This window comes from Passer domesticus, chromosome 5 (assembly GCF_036417665.1).
Source record: "Passer domesticus isolate bPasDom1 chromosome 5, bPasDom1.hap1, whole genome shotgun sequence".
Taxonomy (NCBI): Eukaryota; Metazoa; Chordata; class Aves; order Passeriformes; family Passeridae; genus Passer; species Passer domesticus.
In genome coordinates this window covers 51,753,305-51,766,866 of record NC_087478.1, presented here as the reverse complement: position 1 = coordinate 51,766,866, position 13,562 = coordinate 51,753,305, and the positions used below count along the sequence as shown (strand labels likewise).

Genomic DNA, 13,562 nt, shown 5'->3' with positions numbered 1-13,562 from the left:
TAGTGGGTTTTGTTTTTGTTTTTTTCCTAGGCTTGTGGTTTAGTTAAAAACCTTGCCCTCATGACTCACATTACTACGGATATGGAAGATGGCCCAATTATTAAATTAGCCAGTAATCTTGGAGTTGAAGATGTCAACTTGCTCTGTGGTGAAGAACTTTCATACCCAAACGTGTTCCTGGTTTTTCTTAATGGTATGTTACTTTTCAGCAGTCTTGACTCGGATTTGTTGCTGATGGAGAGTTAGGCTTCAGAAACCCTGCAGTAGTTCTTGGATCACAGTCAACAGCAGATGCTGTTTTCCACGTGCAAATAATTTCCTCTGTAAATATTTTGATAGGGTTGGGCAAAGTAGATGGGCCAGATGATGGCACTTAGTTTCATGAGGTTGGGTCTTCAGAACTCTGACTGCAGATGTGTGTAGCTGGGAAATTGAAGCTTTCTCAAATTTCAGCCCTGTTTTTAAGCCCACTTGCATAAATAGGCACAAAAATATGTGCATTTAACTTGGGTTTGTTGGTTTGTTTGTTTTTTAGATATTGGCCAAAGGAGGTGCCATTCGTAAAGTACTTTTAGAAGAAAATAACTTCAATTTGTAATATGTAATACTGTAATAAATTTACAAATTCAGATCTTCCTTTACAGAAAGCATTTATCTTTATATATAGTCGTGCATTTTAAAGAGCCTTTAAAAACAGAAAGGAAACATGAGAACATTATTTGTGAAGTTTAGCAACGGTATTCTCTTTAAAAACACCTTTGAAGGGGCATCTTCCTTTGTGTGTGATGAGAAAAATTAGATCATGGAAAACAGGCCTGTCTTATTAAAGGGATGATTTAGTGCATGTGCTTTGCAGCTACACATTCATATGTCTTTTACAATTGATCTTCTAGCATTTCTAAAACAACAGGTACTATCAGATTTCAAAATACTGACATTTTTAAAACTATAGCTATGATTTCAAGATAGCCTTTTGTTAGTAGCATCCACTTCCAGGGACTAGTGTGTAATGTCTGTCACCATGAGTAAGGTCTCCATTTACCCTTGAATTAAACAGCAGTTGTTCTTCAACCCTGCCTTTTCCTGGTAACATGAAAGCAGCACTTGACCAAACTACATTCCTTTGCTCTGCTTTTCTGTAGCAGTGTGTTAAAGATAAGGTTCAGTGAAACCACATGCACTGTCTTCTGTCTTGTGGTCCAGAGGGGAATGCAGAGCCAAAATATTGGACTCTTCCTTGACAAGCTCAGTTTGGAGTACAGAACAAGAGTCTGTTCCCAAATGTAGATGAACTAGTACTAAGTGGGACAAGCCAAATTACTGTTCAATCCACTGGTTTATGGGTTTAATCCATAAAAAATTCAAACTTGTGGATAGCTGACTTGATCCTGACTTAAGAACGTAGATAATCTGTTAAATACAAATTCTTTAAGCTGTAAAGACCCTTCTGTTGTCTTATAAACTCCCTAAACTTTCATCATTTGTCTTCTTCTTCAAAGTTTTTAAAATGTGAGCATAGATGTTTATTTTATGTATTAAGATTACTTTGGTCAGGTGACTCTTAAAATTAATTTTACTCTCTTTTGCTCATCATGCATCAGAATATTTAAGTATGAGCTGAAGTGCCCTGCTAAGATAGCTGAGTTGAGCTAAGTACCTAAAAGAGAAATTCTTGTGCTGTTGTGAGTGATCCCATACATCAAAATATCAGGACTTTAAAATTTCTGACAAGGCAGCAGGGCCGTTCCTTGGTCTGTTCTTGGAAACCTTGAATCAGTTTCACTACAGGTGAAATTGCAGACTTGAGAGTTGTTAACTTGTGCACCAACTGATTAATGGGCAGCTGAGCAGAAACATACTTGAAGAAAGCTGGAAGAACCACACTATTTGGTTTCTCAGGCTGTTTGGAAGCATGCAGGTAGATGACATGTGAAATTCTAACAATTTTGAATTGAGACGAAAAAAGAGCTGGTTCTTACTCATGTTAGAGAAGGGGAATTTTATAACAACTCTATTTACAAGAAGCAGAAGTACTTCTATGCGTGCCACACATGATCAGAATTTGTAAATAGTTTTGGATGTGCAAAGGATACACCAGGTATTTATTCTCTCTCTGACCAGGTAACATCCTTGGTGTCATACGTGATCACCAGAAATTAGTCAACACCTTTCGGATCTTGCGTCGAGCGGGTTATATTAACGAATTCGTTTCCATCTCTACAAATCTGTCTGACAGATGTGTCTACATCTCCTCTGATGGAGGGAGATTGTGCAGGTAAACTTCTCATCAGAATTACTTCACTGCTGAACTGGCTATAAATTTCTGTGCAGTGGGCCAGGCTGTCACAGGAACAGATTTAAGCAAATTCAGTAAGACTTGAGCATCTCTTTTCTGCTTAAATAGCCCTCATTCAAAATAGGCAGAGCTTGGAAGAGACAGAATGGGTTAATGAATATATACATATTTTAGCAATGACTGCTGTGTGCATATTCTGTGTTCACTTCAACAAAGCAGCAATCACAACTACTGGTGGCATTCTACTTTGTTCATTAATTGAATCTCAGAGCCTGTTGAATGCAGTTTGAGGCATGTCAGAGGCTCCAAAATAGTAAATGCACAAACCATCAATTAATCATACCTAGTCAGGAGATCCTGAGTAGGGCCATATTCAGTGGCAGAGAAATCACTCTTGCAGTGCGGGCTAGTATGTGTAGTTTGGGAGATGGCAGCAAAGCTTCCCATTTTTAAAATAAAAGCAAGGGAAATCATGTGGATTTGCAAGGCTTTACCAAGTTTGCTTTGTGGCACCCCTCACCCTGCAATTGTTTAGATATCCCTATTAACCATTTAAAAGTGCTTATTAGTCTTCTAACAGTTATTTAGACTTCAGCAGGGACTCCACAAGTACCTTGTAGCTACTTGCTTCTCTTTATCAAAGCAACTTGTCCAAATAGCAACAGCCCTTGACGTTGCCTTCTTGCATGCCATCTTTTGTGTCAGTGGTTTTGTGTGGTAGGGAAGCCTTCAGAGATCCATGTGCTATTGAAATTTATGGATTCATCAGAGATCACCCACAGTAAATGCCTGTACTTTACAGCATGTAGGCAATTGCAAAATGCAGCCGTGCATGTGGACACTTGAGCACAAACTGTGAACATAGTGTTCTGTAAAAACCACAGTACTAAATGCTGTTCTTAGCTCTGTAATTTGGGAAATCTCAAATCTTTTAAAGCCATCATCAAAATCTGTAGGTAAAACTTAGAAGATTTTAGTTGAATTATTTAAAGGGGGAAAAATGGCTTTTACTTCAAAATTTAAGTCTTGATTTTTCTGATACACGTTTTAATTATATCAAACTAAGGTCTGAATAGTTGCTGATTTTATTTATGTGGTTTTATCAGTTAAAGGCCGATAAATTTGTTATGCATAGGCAGGGTTCTTAGTGTAAAAATAAATTAGGTTACCTGCCTAAGTATTTGCTGTGACCATCCTTTTTTTTTTTTTTTTTTAATTTCAGGCCTTACATAATTGTCAAGAAGCAAAAACCTGCAGTTACAAACAAGCATATGGAAGAACTGGCTCAGGGCTACAGGTACACAATTCAAGTAGGCCATATTCATCTTCACCAAGTAAATACTGTGTGGAGATACTTCAGTCAGTCAATATTTCACAGTCTTGGGGTTAGCTAATTAGAGAAGTCTGCTCTCCATATAAATTCATAACCTTTGTACTGGAGATTTTCTGTGTAAAGTCAAATTAAGGCTGGTGTTCTTATTTTGTTACTGCTGTGAGATTTGGTGAGTATACAGAATAAATACATCTCACAGCCTCATCTTTCTGCAAGTGGAACTTTTGAGGCAGTATCATCCTCCTGACTGAAAAATCAAACACCTCACAGGAGTATCAACTTAACCACCCTAAACTGGGCACATCCAGAGTTTTTCAAAGTCCTTGTAAATTCTTAGTTAACAATTTTTTTAAAAAAGCACACTAGTACAAAGGCATATAAATTTAGGTCTAATTAAATTCTACAAATCACAAAAACATATGTGTTTATCCTTTTATTTGCCTACATTGACAGTGGTGATGAGTACATATGGGAAGATTTTTTGTAGTTGTTCACTTAAGTAACAATCATCTGTCAGACTGTGAAGCAGTGAATGGGCAACAGGATTAATTAAAAAAACCACATTTTTCTTCAATATGTAATATGCACAGAACTCTACATATAGAAGTATTTATCTGGTTTAGCTTTACATATTACATTCCTTTAATATATGTACTAAGTATTTTATATTTGCAGAAATATGTGGTCAGTACTTCTAGTGTAATTTTTAATTTATCTATAGGAATTTTGAAGACTTCTTGCATGAAGGCCTCGTAGAATATTTGGATGTGAATGAAGAAAATGACTGTAACATTGCCTTGTATGAAAATACAATCAATAAGTGAGTATGCATTCAGTAACTGGTACAGGAAAAACTTTCATAGGGTATCTCTGAAATGCAAACATATAAATAATGTTACTGTTTTCACATGTACACACTGCTCCCTTGCTAGTCGTTGAAACTACTCCAGGTGAAAGCTAAAGAGAGAAATCTGTCTGCACACATCCTACATTATCCATGGGAAGTTACAAAAAATGGTTCAGATTTTCAGAGAGCTGTTTCTGCTACTAACTCAAAAATATTAAATACTTAAAGGTATATGCTTTCTTTCTCTGGATGTGGGTCTTTGTTCTGATCATTGGGCTGCGCATCATAAATAATCTTATCCAATAGGTATCCAGAAGGCAAATGGTTTCACATGTTATTTGATTATTTTAGCATATCATGGTTGTTTGGAAATTTCTTTTCTGGCCATAAAGGGACCCTAGACACCCACCATACAGTAAGTGGAGTGCTGGAATGAGGCCTTCCCTTTGACTTCTGGATGTACAATAGACCCCAATAAAAATGTCAGCATCATTCTGTGTATTCTTTAGCACACATCTTAAAACCATTTTTGATATGTGATTTTAATTCAGAGATTTTTCCAGATCTGTTATGTTTTCTACATATTGAAGCACCTGCTGCAATTTTTTTTTACTCTTGTCTTCTGACTGTGATTAAAGATTCCACATTAAAGGAAGGATTCTTTTAAATTTTTTAATCCTCCTATCTTTTTAGTGGTTTTTAATGTTACTTTGACAATACCCTGTAAACTGAAGGCCTTAATATGAAATGCTAGACATTATCTCTGTGAATGTTTGATCAGTAGATTTATCCAGAAAATTCTTTTTCTAAATAATCTGTCCAGGTCAAGTACTCCTGCAAACTAATAGAAATAAACCATTGATTTCAGTGGAGCTGGGTGAGCTCTTCAATTATCTTTAACCTTTTCTAAATGTAATACATCAACTCTGCTAATTAAATTGCATTGCTCCTACCCAGGCTTTTGAAGACTTTATCACTTTAAGAGATTACTCTTGCATGCTCTTGACTGAGTTCTGTATACATGAGCAAAGAAGAGCGTACACAATTGCTGTCATTTGTGCCAAAATTAAATAACTTACACAAAGCACCAGAGCTGAAAATTTAAGTTACAGGACAACTGACTCAGCTAGAAAGGTTAATGGGAATGTAGCATATGAAATCATTGTTTAGTCTAAAATCAGAGGAGAAAGTGAACTTCCAGTGGAGCAGTGTGAGGAAAGGACTCCTCAGCAACTCCCAGGAAGCTCAGAAGATTCTTGTATTGTCCATCAATTGTTTTGAGTTTGATTTCAATGCTAACAGTGTCTAACTGTGCCATAAGTATCTGAGCTTCTAGCGTGTGAGCACATTGCTCCTTGTGTTTGATGATGATACTCCCTGCATCCTGAATAGCTGAGTCCCCCCTTTCTCCAGATGATCATCTTGCATCTTAAATGGTGTGACCATGTTGGTACAGCTTGTTCTGGTAATGCCACTGATACAACCCACTGTGTGAAGTATCTCAGTAGCATTCCTGCTATTGTAATATAGGCTTCTTTTAGCTACAATATCCTCTCTTTATCTTTCCAATCCAGTTAGAGGGGTTTTCTTTGGAGTATTTAATTCTAATGTGTTCAGTGTCTTCCTTACACATTTGTAAATCTGCTTTTCGAGCTCATGTGGTTGCTTTTCCTTTCTTGGGCCTGGTTCTGGCAGTGGCATTTTTGACCTGCAGAAATTGAACTGCCCGGTAAAATTTGAATGTCTCCCATTAGCTCTCTGGAATACTTCATAAGGTAGTAGAATCATCTTTGGTTGAAATGGGATTGACCTTACTGGAAGAAGACATTTGTTGAATACCCTCTGTGCAAATGTATATCTATTTCCATGCACTTGTACCCTCTGATGAAATTTGCAAACATCGCTATCAGTAAGCGTCAAGCTTCTGGTTTTATTTGAAAAGTGTCACCAGTTCTGCAGAATGGAGAAGCAGTCTCTGCTTCCAGTTTGCTGCTGGCTCTTGAGACCATTTTGCAATTACTTGACTGCAGTGTGGATTCTCCCATTAGTATTTTCTTATGATAGGCTTTAGATAACATAGCTGCTTTTTATCAAGCGGAGAAAAAACAGTGGCTGTCCTCTGGCCAGCAGGTGATTTTTAGGCTGTTCAGGTGTATTTGTGATTTATAAAGATTTCTAGGACTGATAGATAGTTTTATTGGCTTAATCCTCAGGATTTCCAGGATTCTATTTCTATTTTTTTCAGCTTTCAGATTTCATTACTCTTCCAGTAGTACATGTATTGTTTATCTATAAAGTTACTGCTGGCACTTGTCTTCAGTCTCTATGTGCTTGTGGGTAATTACTTAGCCTTTTTTAGCTTACAGTGCTTGGCTGTCTTTTGAGTGTTGCCATAATAAAGACTTCTCTGTCACTTCCTTGGCAAGATCCTGAAGTTAAGTAATCAAATTAATTTATTTAAATAATTAAAGTCTTCCAAAAGACTTCCAAGAGGAGTCAAACATTAAAGGTGAGATTTTGAGAATGCTCAAAGGTTTAGATGTTTGGGAGAAGGAATGTATGCATAAATCCAAGGTCTCTGTAATAAATCCAGGACATGAAAGATAGACTTTGAATAGGTTTAGTTATAATAATCTGTATTTTGTAATTCCCCACTTCCTAATTACTTATCTTGATTTAAATTAATACTTCCTCCAGCTAAGCCTTATTGTACACTTCATTCTTAGTTATTAGTCTCTCCACTTGCATCCCAATGCATGCTATGATTTGTCTTTGTTGAGCATGGACTTTCTCTTACAAAGCTCATGCCAGATGATAGAACAAATTGTCTCTCTGTCTTTACTCCTTTTCTCTGTCTTTTTACTTCTCCTTTTTTTTACTGTATTTTTTTACTGTCTTTTAACAATATAATCACTTCCAAAATATTTGCAGATCTTTAAAATAGTGTTGTATTATGTCATGTACGTGTGGCAGCGGATCTGGTTTGGAGACAGATGTTTTCTCCTTAACTGATACAGCTGACCTTGGAAAACTAAACCAGTTTTTTTAGTACCTGAATCTGTTGTGCTCTTCCTTCTTCCATCTCCCCAGTGGATTTCTGGATCTCTGAGATTAGTAATTTGATGCGGAGGGCTCTCATTACATGAGAAGACATTCCTTAAGGCATTTTGGGTCTTACTATATAAACTGATGTTTTACTGCGCTCCCTCAGGTTGTCATTATCTGGAGGCTTTTCCTCCATTATGGAATTTCATGAACTCTTATTTATTTCTCCTTCATTTCTTTTCATGTGGAAACACTTATAACCAAAAGAAAGTTGTTAGGTTTTTGTAATAAAAGTAAAAATCGTGTAGTGAATCTGTGTTTTGAGGTCCTACTGACTTACATTCTCCTGAACAGAATTGAATTTGAAATGTTATGAGATACTGCTAAATTAAATAAATTCTACTGAAGTTGTTTGTTCACAAGCCTGCCATAATTGGTATTCTTTCTTTTAAGAGATACAACCCATTTGGAGATAGAGCCTTTCACGCTTCTGGGTGTCTGCGCTGGGCTGATTCCATATCCTCACCACAACCAGTCCCCAAGAAACACTTACCAGTGTGCCATGGGGAAACAAGCCATGGGTAAGACTTCACTTTTTATTCCTCTTTGAAGTGTTACGTAGTTTTTGAAGCTATGTAGCAAAAGTGACAAACAAAAATTCTTTCTTTCCTGATTCACATAAAAGCTTTGCTGGGAAAAGTAAAAGAGCACTTCTTTATAGCTTTGAGAAAAAAAAAAGAGTTTACCTCTGAAACTTGGAAAGATCAGTGTGAGAAAAATACCAGGTACCAGTCAATTTTACTTAAGGAAGATGATATCTGCAATTCTTAACACTTAAAAGAAAATTTTAATAAACTGGGATACTTTTGCATTTTCTATTGCATTTTATTGGAAATTATAATGACTTTCAAGTTTTCAGCGTATCTGCAGGATTGGCAGAGTGGGGTTTTTCTTCTCTTTATGCTGCAATGTGCTGTGGGTTTCCAGACAAAAAAGAGTTAAAAATTGTTCTCACAAAGAGAGACAGAGCACAGATTGAGGAGCATTTCTTTGACTGGTTGAGTAAGTGTCCTAAAAATAAATATATCAATAGTTAACATTGACATCAGAGAATAAGAAGACTCAAGTGTGAAAGAGAGTTGTTAATAATTTGAACACTTTCCACAGCCGTAGTTTATATTTTTTGCTTTTGCTGTTTTGGATGAAGAGGGCGAGCACTGAAACAAAATTAATTTTATGATTACGTATTATTTAATTTGACATTGTCATATTTGGTCATTAAAACCCAACTGTTTTGTAAATTTGCTGCTGGGGGTAATTGACAGCAGTTAAGTTCTAATCCTTTCTTTAATACCCAGTGAAACCAGCATTAAAGTGTCCAAGTCTATGGCCTGTGATCAAGGCAGAGGAGCCTGAGCAGTTATACATCAATTCAGACAGCTGCATTCAGACTGGTGCTCAACAGGCTGGTTTCATGGCTTGTATTGATGGCTGGCTTACAAGTTGGGAGCTACAGCAGCACAACTCTGTTTCATGAAGGAACTGCCACTTCAGTTAGGTTTACTAAACCATTTATTTTGTGCTGTTGTGTTCGAAGCTTAAACGCTACACCTTTTGTGAGACTTCTCCAGCAGAATTAATAGCAAAGTAACTGCCTTATGCTGAACCATCATGTTGAGCAAATGAAAACAGAAAATAGCAAGATATATGTTCTCTATGTAAATTAAAAAAAAAAGGGTGGGTGGGTGGAAAGAGGAGCAATGCAATCTTTTTTCCTTACAGTTCTCCCCCGTCCCATTATCTTTCCCCCACCCCTGAGTCTCTATTTTATGACTATTAGTCTCAGAAGGTTTGGTTAGTTACCACACACAGTTAAGCAGGATCAGTGTGTACAGAAAGCCAATTCAGTATCTGTGGAGTTCTTTTGTAGTTTTCTGTGTGAAGGTTTTTTTCCCCGTTTTGTTTTGAGTGTCATTTGCAATTCATTGTCTGTGTTTTCTGAGGTTGGTGTATTCAGCTGCTTTGACCCCAGGTCTTGCACATTTAGCTCCTTGGATACAATCCTCTGACGTTCCTGCTGACGCTAGGAACACAAAAGCCATTGAATATCTTGAGCAATAAAAAAAGCCTTTGTTTCAGTTTGTTATGACAAAACACCTGACTCAAAGAATGAGCAGCTAGATAAAAGTAAATTTTAAAAGTTGGCACATGACTTGAGCTTTATTTTCCTCTGAAGTACCTGCAAACACCTGAAGCTTTTTGTAATAACTGCTTAAAAAAAGCCACCGTAAGTGGCAATATGTAGGGGCAGAGATGATTTTTCTCTACACTTATTGGTCAGATGAGGACTAGAGGATATTCCTGAAACATTGCACATACTTCTTTACTGTTTATTTTTGTGAAGAGATGTGATGTAGTATAGCTTCAAACCCCAACCTTTAAGTTACCATCCATCTTTATTGCTTTTTTTCTCCATACTGAAGTTGCAGAGCAGCTCCTTATCCAACACTGCCATGGGGAAAGTCTCATGTCCAAGTCGTCTGTGTCACTCCCTCGACTGTCAAAACCTGGAGTGGTGAAGGGAGCCCAGGGTTCAGACTGGGAGAGGAGAGCCTTGTGCTTGTCAGCAATGACCCACCCCCTCTGACCGTGTCACAGGGCTGTGCCAGCAGCTTTGGACAGTCTTTTCTTTTTTCAGTCTCTTTCTTAAGCAACATCAAGCTAAGGAAAGGTGTGAAAGTACAAGTGAGTGGAGAGTGGACATGAAAGACTGGAATGAGGTCTGTAATCCAGTGTCTCTGACAAGTATTAGGTCCTGAAATAGTAATGTTTCTTCTGGAGAGCATTACGTGTCCTGAAATCTCCCTTTCAGGGGTAGATGAGTCATCTTGTTGGAAGACTAGAGCTGCACTTAATAACCAAACTGGATTTCAGTAAAATTAAATTGAAATAAAACCCCTCACTTTTGGCATAGATTATTTACCATGTGTTGGAGGTTGAACTGTAAGACTGAGAGGAAGTTAGGTAATAAATACAACAGCAGCTGCAAAGACCTCAGTTGAATGTTGACATTTCAGTGCAAGGTTAACAGTTGTAGCTTAAAATCTCAGAAGTACTTAAGATGAAAATACAAGAGTCTGTACTGTTTGCATTTCATGTGTTGGTAAAATAATGCTTAAGAGGATCAAAGGCTTCTACAGTTAGAGAAATGTTCTAAACTGAGCTTTTAAATTCCATTAAGACATAAAAACCTAGTCAGTTTTACACAATGTACATCTGTGACTGTGTAAAAGCCTAATTTGGAGAATGAAAAAATACAGTTTTCCTGCCAGTAAATTCCCCATATTGCACATGCACATGTGCTGCTGTGTAAGTGATGGTGTGGGTACACAAAGCAAGCTGTACACTCACAGCACAACTGTGCCCTGCAGCTTCAACCCATATGACAGAACACAAGTCTTGACTAAGAAAAGGAGGATTTGAGTGTCAATTATTACTTTAACCTCTGAAATAAAAGGAAGTATTTGAGGGAGGGTGGGTGAGAGCTTTGTTGTAGAAACTTAAAATAAAGCAAAAAGTTTGATATTACAAAAAAAGCCTGTATCATGTACTTTCTGCTTTGCTTCTGTGAAGTAGCAAAGCCTTTTATATACTGTTCTGCCTTGTACTGTAGCCAGCTGAATGTGTTAAAATGAAGTTGAGAAGGTAAATGCGCTTCAAGGAACTCAGTGCTGGGGGGTTTTGACAGTTGTGAAAGTTCTTTGGTGGACTGAGAGCCAGAGTCCTCCCAAATTTTGTACAGCTAGCCTAGGGGCACAGAATCTAAACAAACCTCAAAGCAAAACCAGCTGTTGCTGGTCATCACAGCTGGATCTGGGTGTGCTGTGGCCGCAGTTGTGTTCTGCCACTGCTCTTTGAGGATTGTTTGTGCTCTGTGACACGACCTCGTTTTGACACCTCTCCTCTCTTTGGTAATAGGCACAGAAGTGCTGAGGCAGAAATGAGCTTCCCCCCACCCCCATTTTACCCATAATCTTTTTAACCCACTCCTTAATCTTTCTACTGTGAAAAGAATATTTCTAACACTTAACATCCAGATCATCTAATGCATGTACTGTGACAATCTGAGTGGAGTCGGAGCTCGCTCTGCAAGGTTTATCGCAGCATTTAAAAACTGTACTTCTTCCTCTCTTGCTTTGTACTCACATAAAAGGACAGAATCATAGAAAATCCATGGTGAAAACGGGGGAAATACAGAATTACAGCAACTCTTTTCTTGACATGTGCAGTAGTAGCCCTTTTGGCTCAAGTAGATTGATTTCTGTATCCTCGTTAATCTTGATTGTTCAGTTTAATGTTGGAGAATTGGATTAATGCTTATTTTAGCTGGCTTTTTGTTCTGGCAAGTTCTCAAAATCTTCAGCATCAGAATAACAATGCCTCATTTATGCTAAATATCAGTAGGTAGTGTTTTTGTAGTGATTATTTCACACTAAAGGCTACTCAAATGGCACTTAAAAAGAAAAAAAAAAAAAACTGTCAGGAAATTGGAAAAAAAAGGAAAGAATGCACACGTGCATTCACAATATATCAAGTACTGAGAAAAGCAAGAAAATTATCTTTGTTGTATCCAGGTCAACCTTGTGTGTTTTGCTTTAACCAGGACTAATTACCAATGAAAAAAATTGGTTCTTGCTGGTGGGATAATTATAAATGTGAGTCATTGTGAGCAGGGTTTGTTATGGTGAACTTTAATTATACTTTACTTTTGCTTGGTTGTTTGGCTGGAGCAAACAAGGGCTCTGTTCTTTCAGAGAGAAAGCAGAAATAAAGCTAGTGACTTCCTTCATTTCAGCGCCCACACAGAAGGCTCATCCCAGCACACCAGTCCTCTGAAGAGAGCTGCTACTTTATTTTAAGTAAGCAGATTGTGGTTTCAGGCTGTGGTTTGTTAGCCCAGTTTAGAGAAAGGATTATTTGTATAACCATTAAATCCCAGCAATTAGGAATAGTATTGGTGATATATGGCATGTTTTTTGGCTAATTTATTTAATTTCTGCTCTGGAGTCGTTCTCTAACCAGTTTCTTTCCTGCTAGGATATCTGTCATTGATATATATGTATATGTTTTCCATTTGATACAACATTCATCTCCTGAAGAGTAGCCGGAATACAGTTTATTACTGAGGCTCAGAATCTCAGTAATATCAGTTGCTTCTGGCTCCCAGACAGTAGCAGTTCTGTTATTCTGTTAGGCTTATCTGAACCTGTGATAAAAATGCCAGTTTTTAAATACGTGGAACACCTGAAGAGAAATATTTGTGTTACCTGAAATATGTTAAAGTGTTATCTGAAATCTTTGATATATAGGGGACTTCCACAGATTGTTACTGGGGTATAAAGGACACCCTTAAAGTGTAAAAGATAAAACTGGTGCTCCAGACTTCATCCTGTCTCTGCATCCTTAACCAGTGAACCAGAGCAGGTGTAGCATGTAAGCATATCAGAGGAGAAAAAAAATGCAAGCAGTTTGAAAGTTAAGTGTGGCATGACTTTCTCTTGGAAAGATTTCTCTCAACATCAGGACAATGCACCTATCTATGAAACACTTAAGCTGAGCTTCCCTGCAACCTACTCTGAAAGCATACAAATTCTAGATGCAGGGGGGAATAGTGGTTTAAACCTCTTAAGTCTTTAATTTGGAAGTATATTTTCTGATCTGTATACTGGGAAAATCAGGGGAGTTGAGTCAAAAGTACAATGGGAACAATGTCTAACTGAAATCTCAGGGTATATCAGAAATAGTGGGGCCTTCAGGTGGTGGGCCTTGCAGGGTGGGACTGCAAAGGTTTTCAGCCTTGAGGAATCCAGGCCTTACCAGCGCAAGTCTTACTGGAGACAAAAAATACTGTTTGAAGAAGACTCATTCCCTTATACAAGAAACAGACAGAAAAACAACTGCTTTAAAGCAAGAGACAAGCCTGTCAACTCTGCCAGATTTTTCTTGTCATCTGAAAATTCTGTGCCTGTGTCATTGAATCT

The 13,562-nt window shown here is 37.6% G+C and overlaps 1 protein-coding gene across 2 annotated transcripts in view; it reads left to right on the top strand.

The window, feature by feature from the left end:
* The window catches only part of POLR3B (RNA polymerase III subunit B), a 70,035-nt gene that overhangs the window by 29,036 nt on the left and 27,437 nt on the right, over nucleotides 1-13,562 (top strand). For both annotated transcript variants that reach the window (XM_064420438.1, XM_064420439.1), the window contains exons 15-19: nucleotides 31-193; nucleotides 2,122-2,275; nucleotides 3,519-3,593; nucleotides 4,351-4,449; nucleotides 7,975-8,102. In XM_064420438.1, coding sequence (XP_064276508.1) covers nucleotides 31-193; nucleotides 2,122-2,275; nucleotides 3,519-3,593; nucleotides 4,351-4,449; nucleotides 7,975-8,102 — 619 coding nt within the window. The remainder of the gene's footprint in view (nucleotides 1-30; nucleotides 194-2,121; nucleotides 2,276-3,518; nucleotides 3,594-4,350; nucleotides 4,450-7,974; nucleotides 8,103-13,562) is intronic.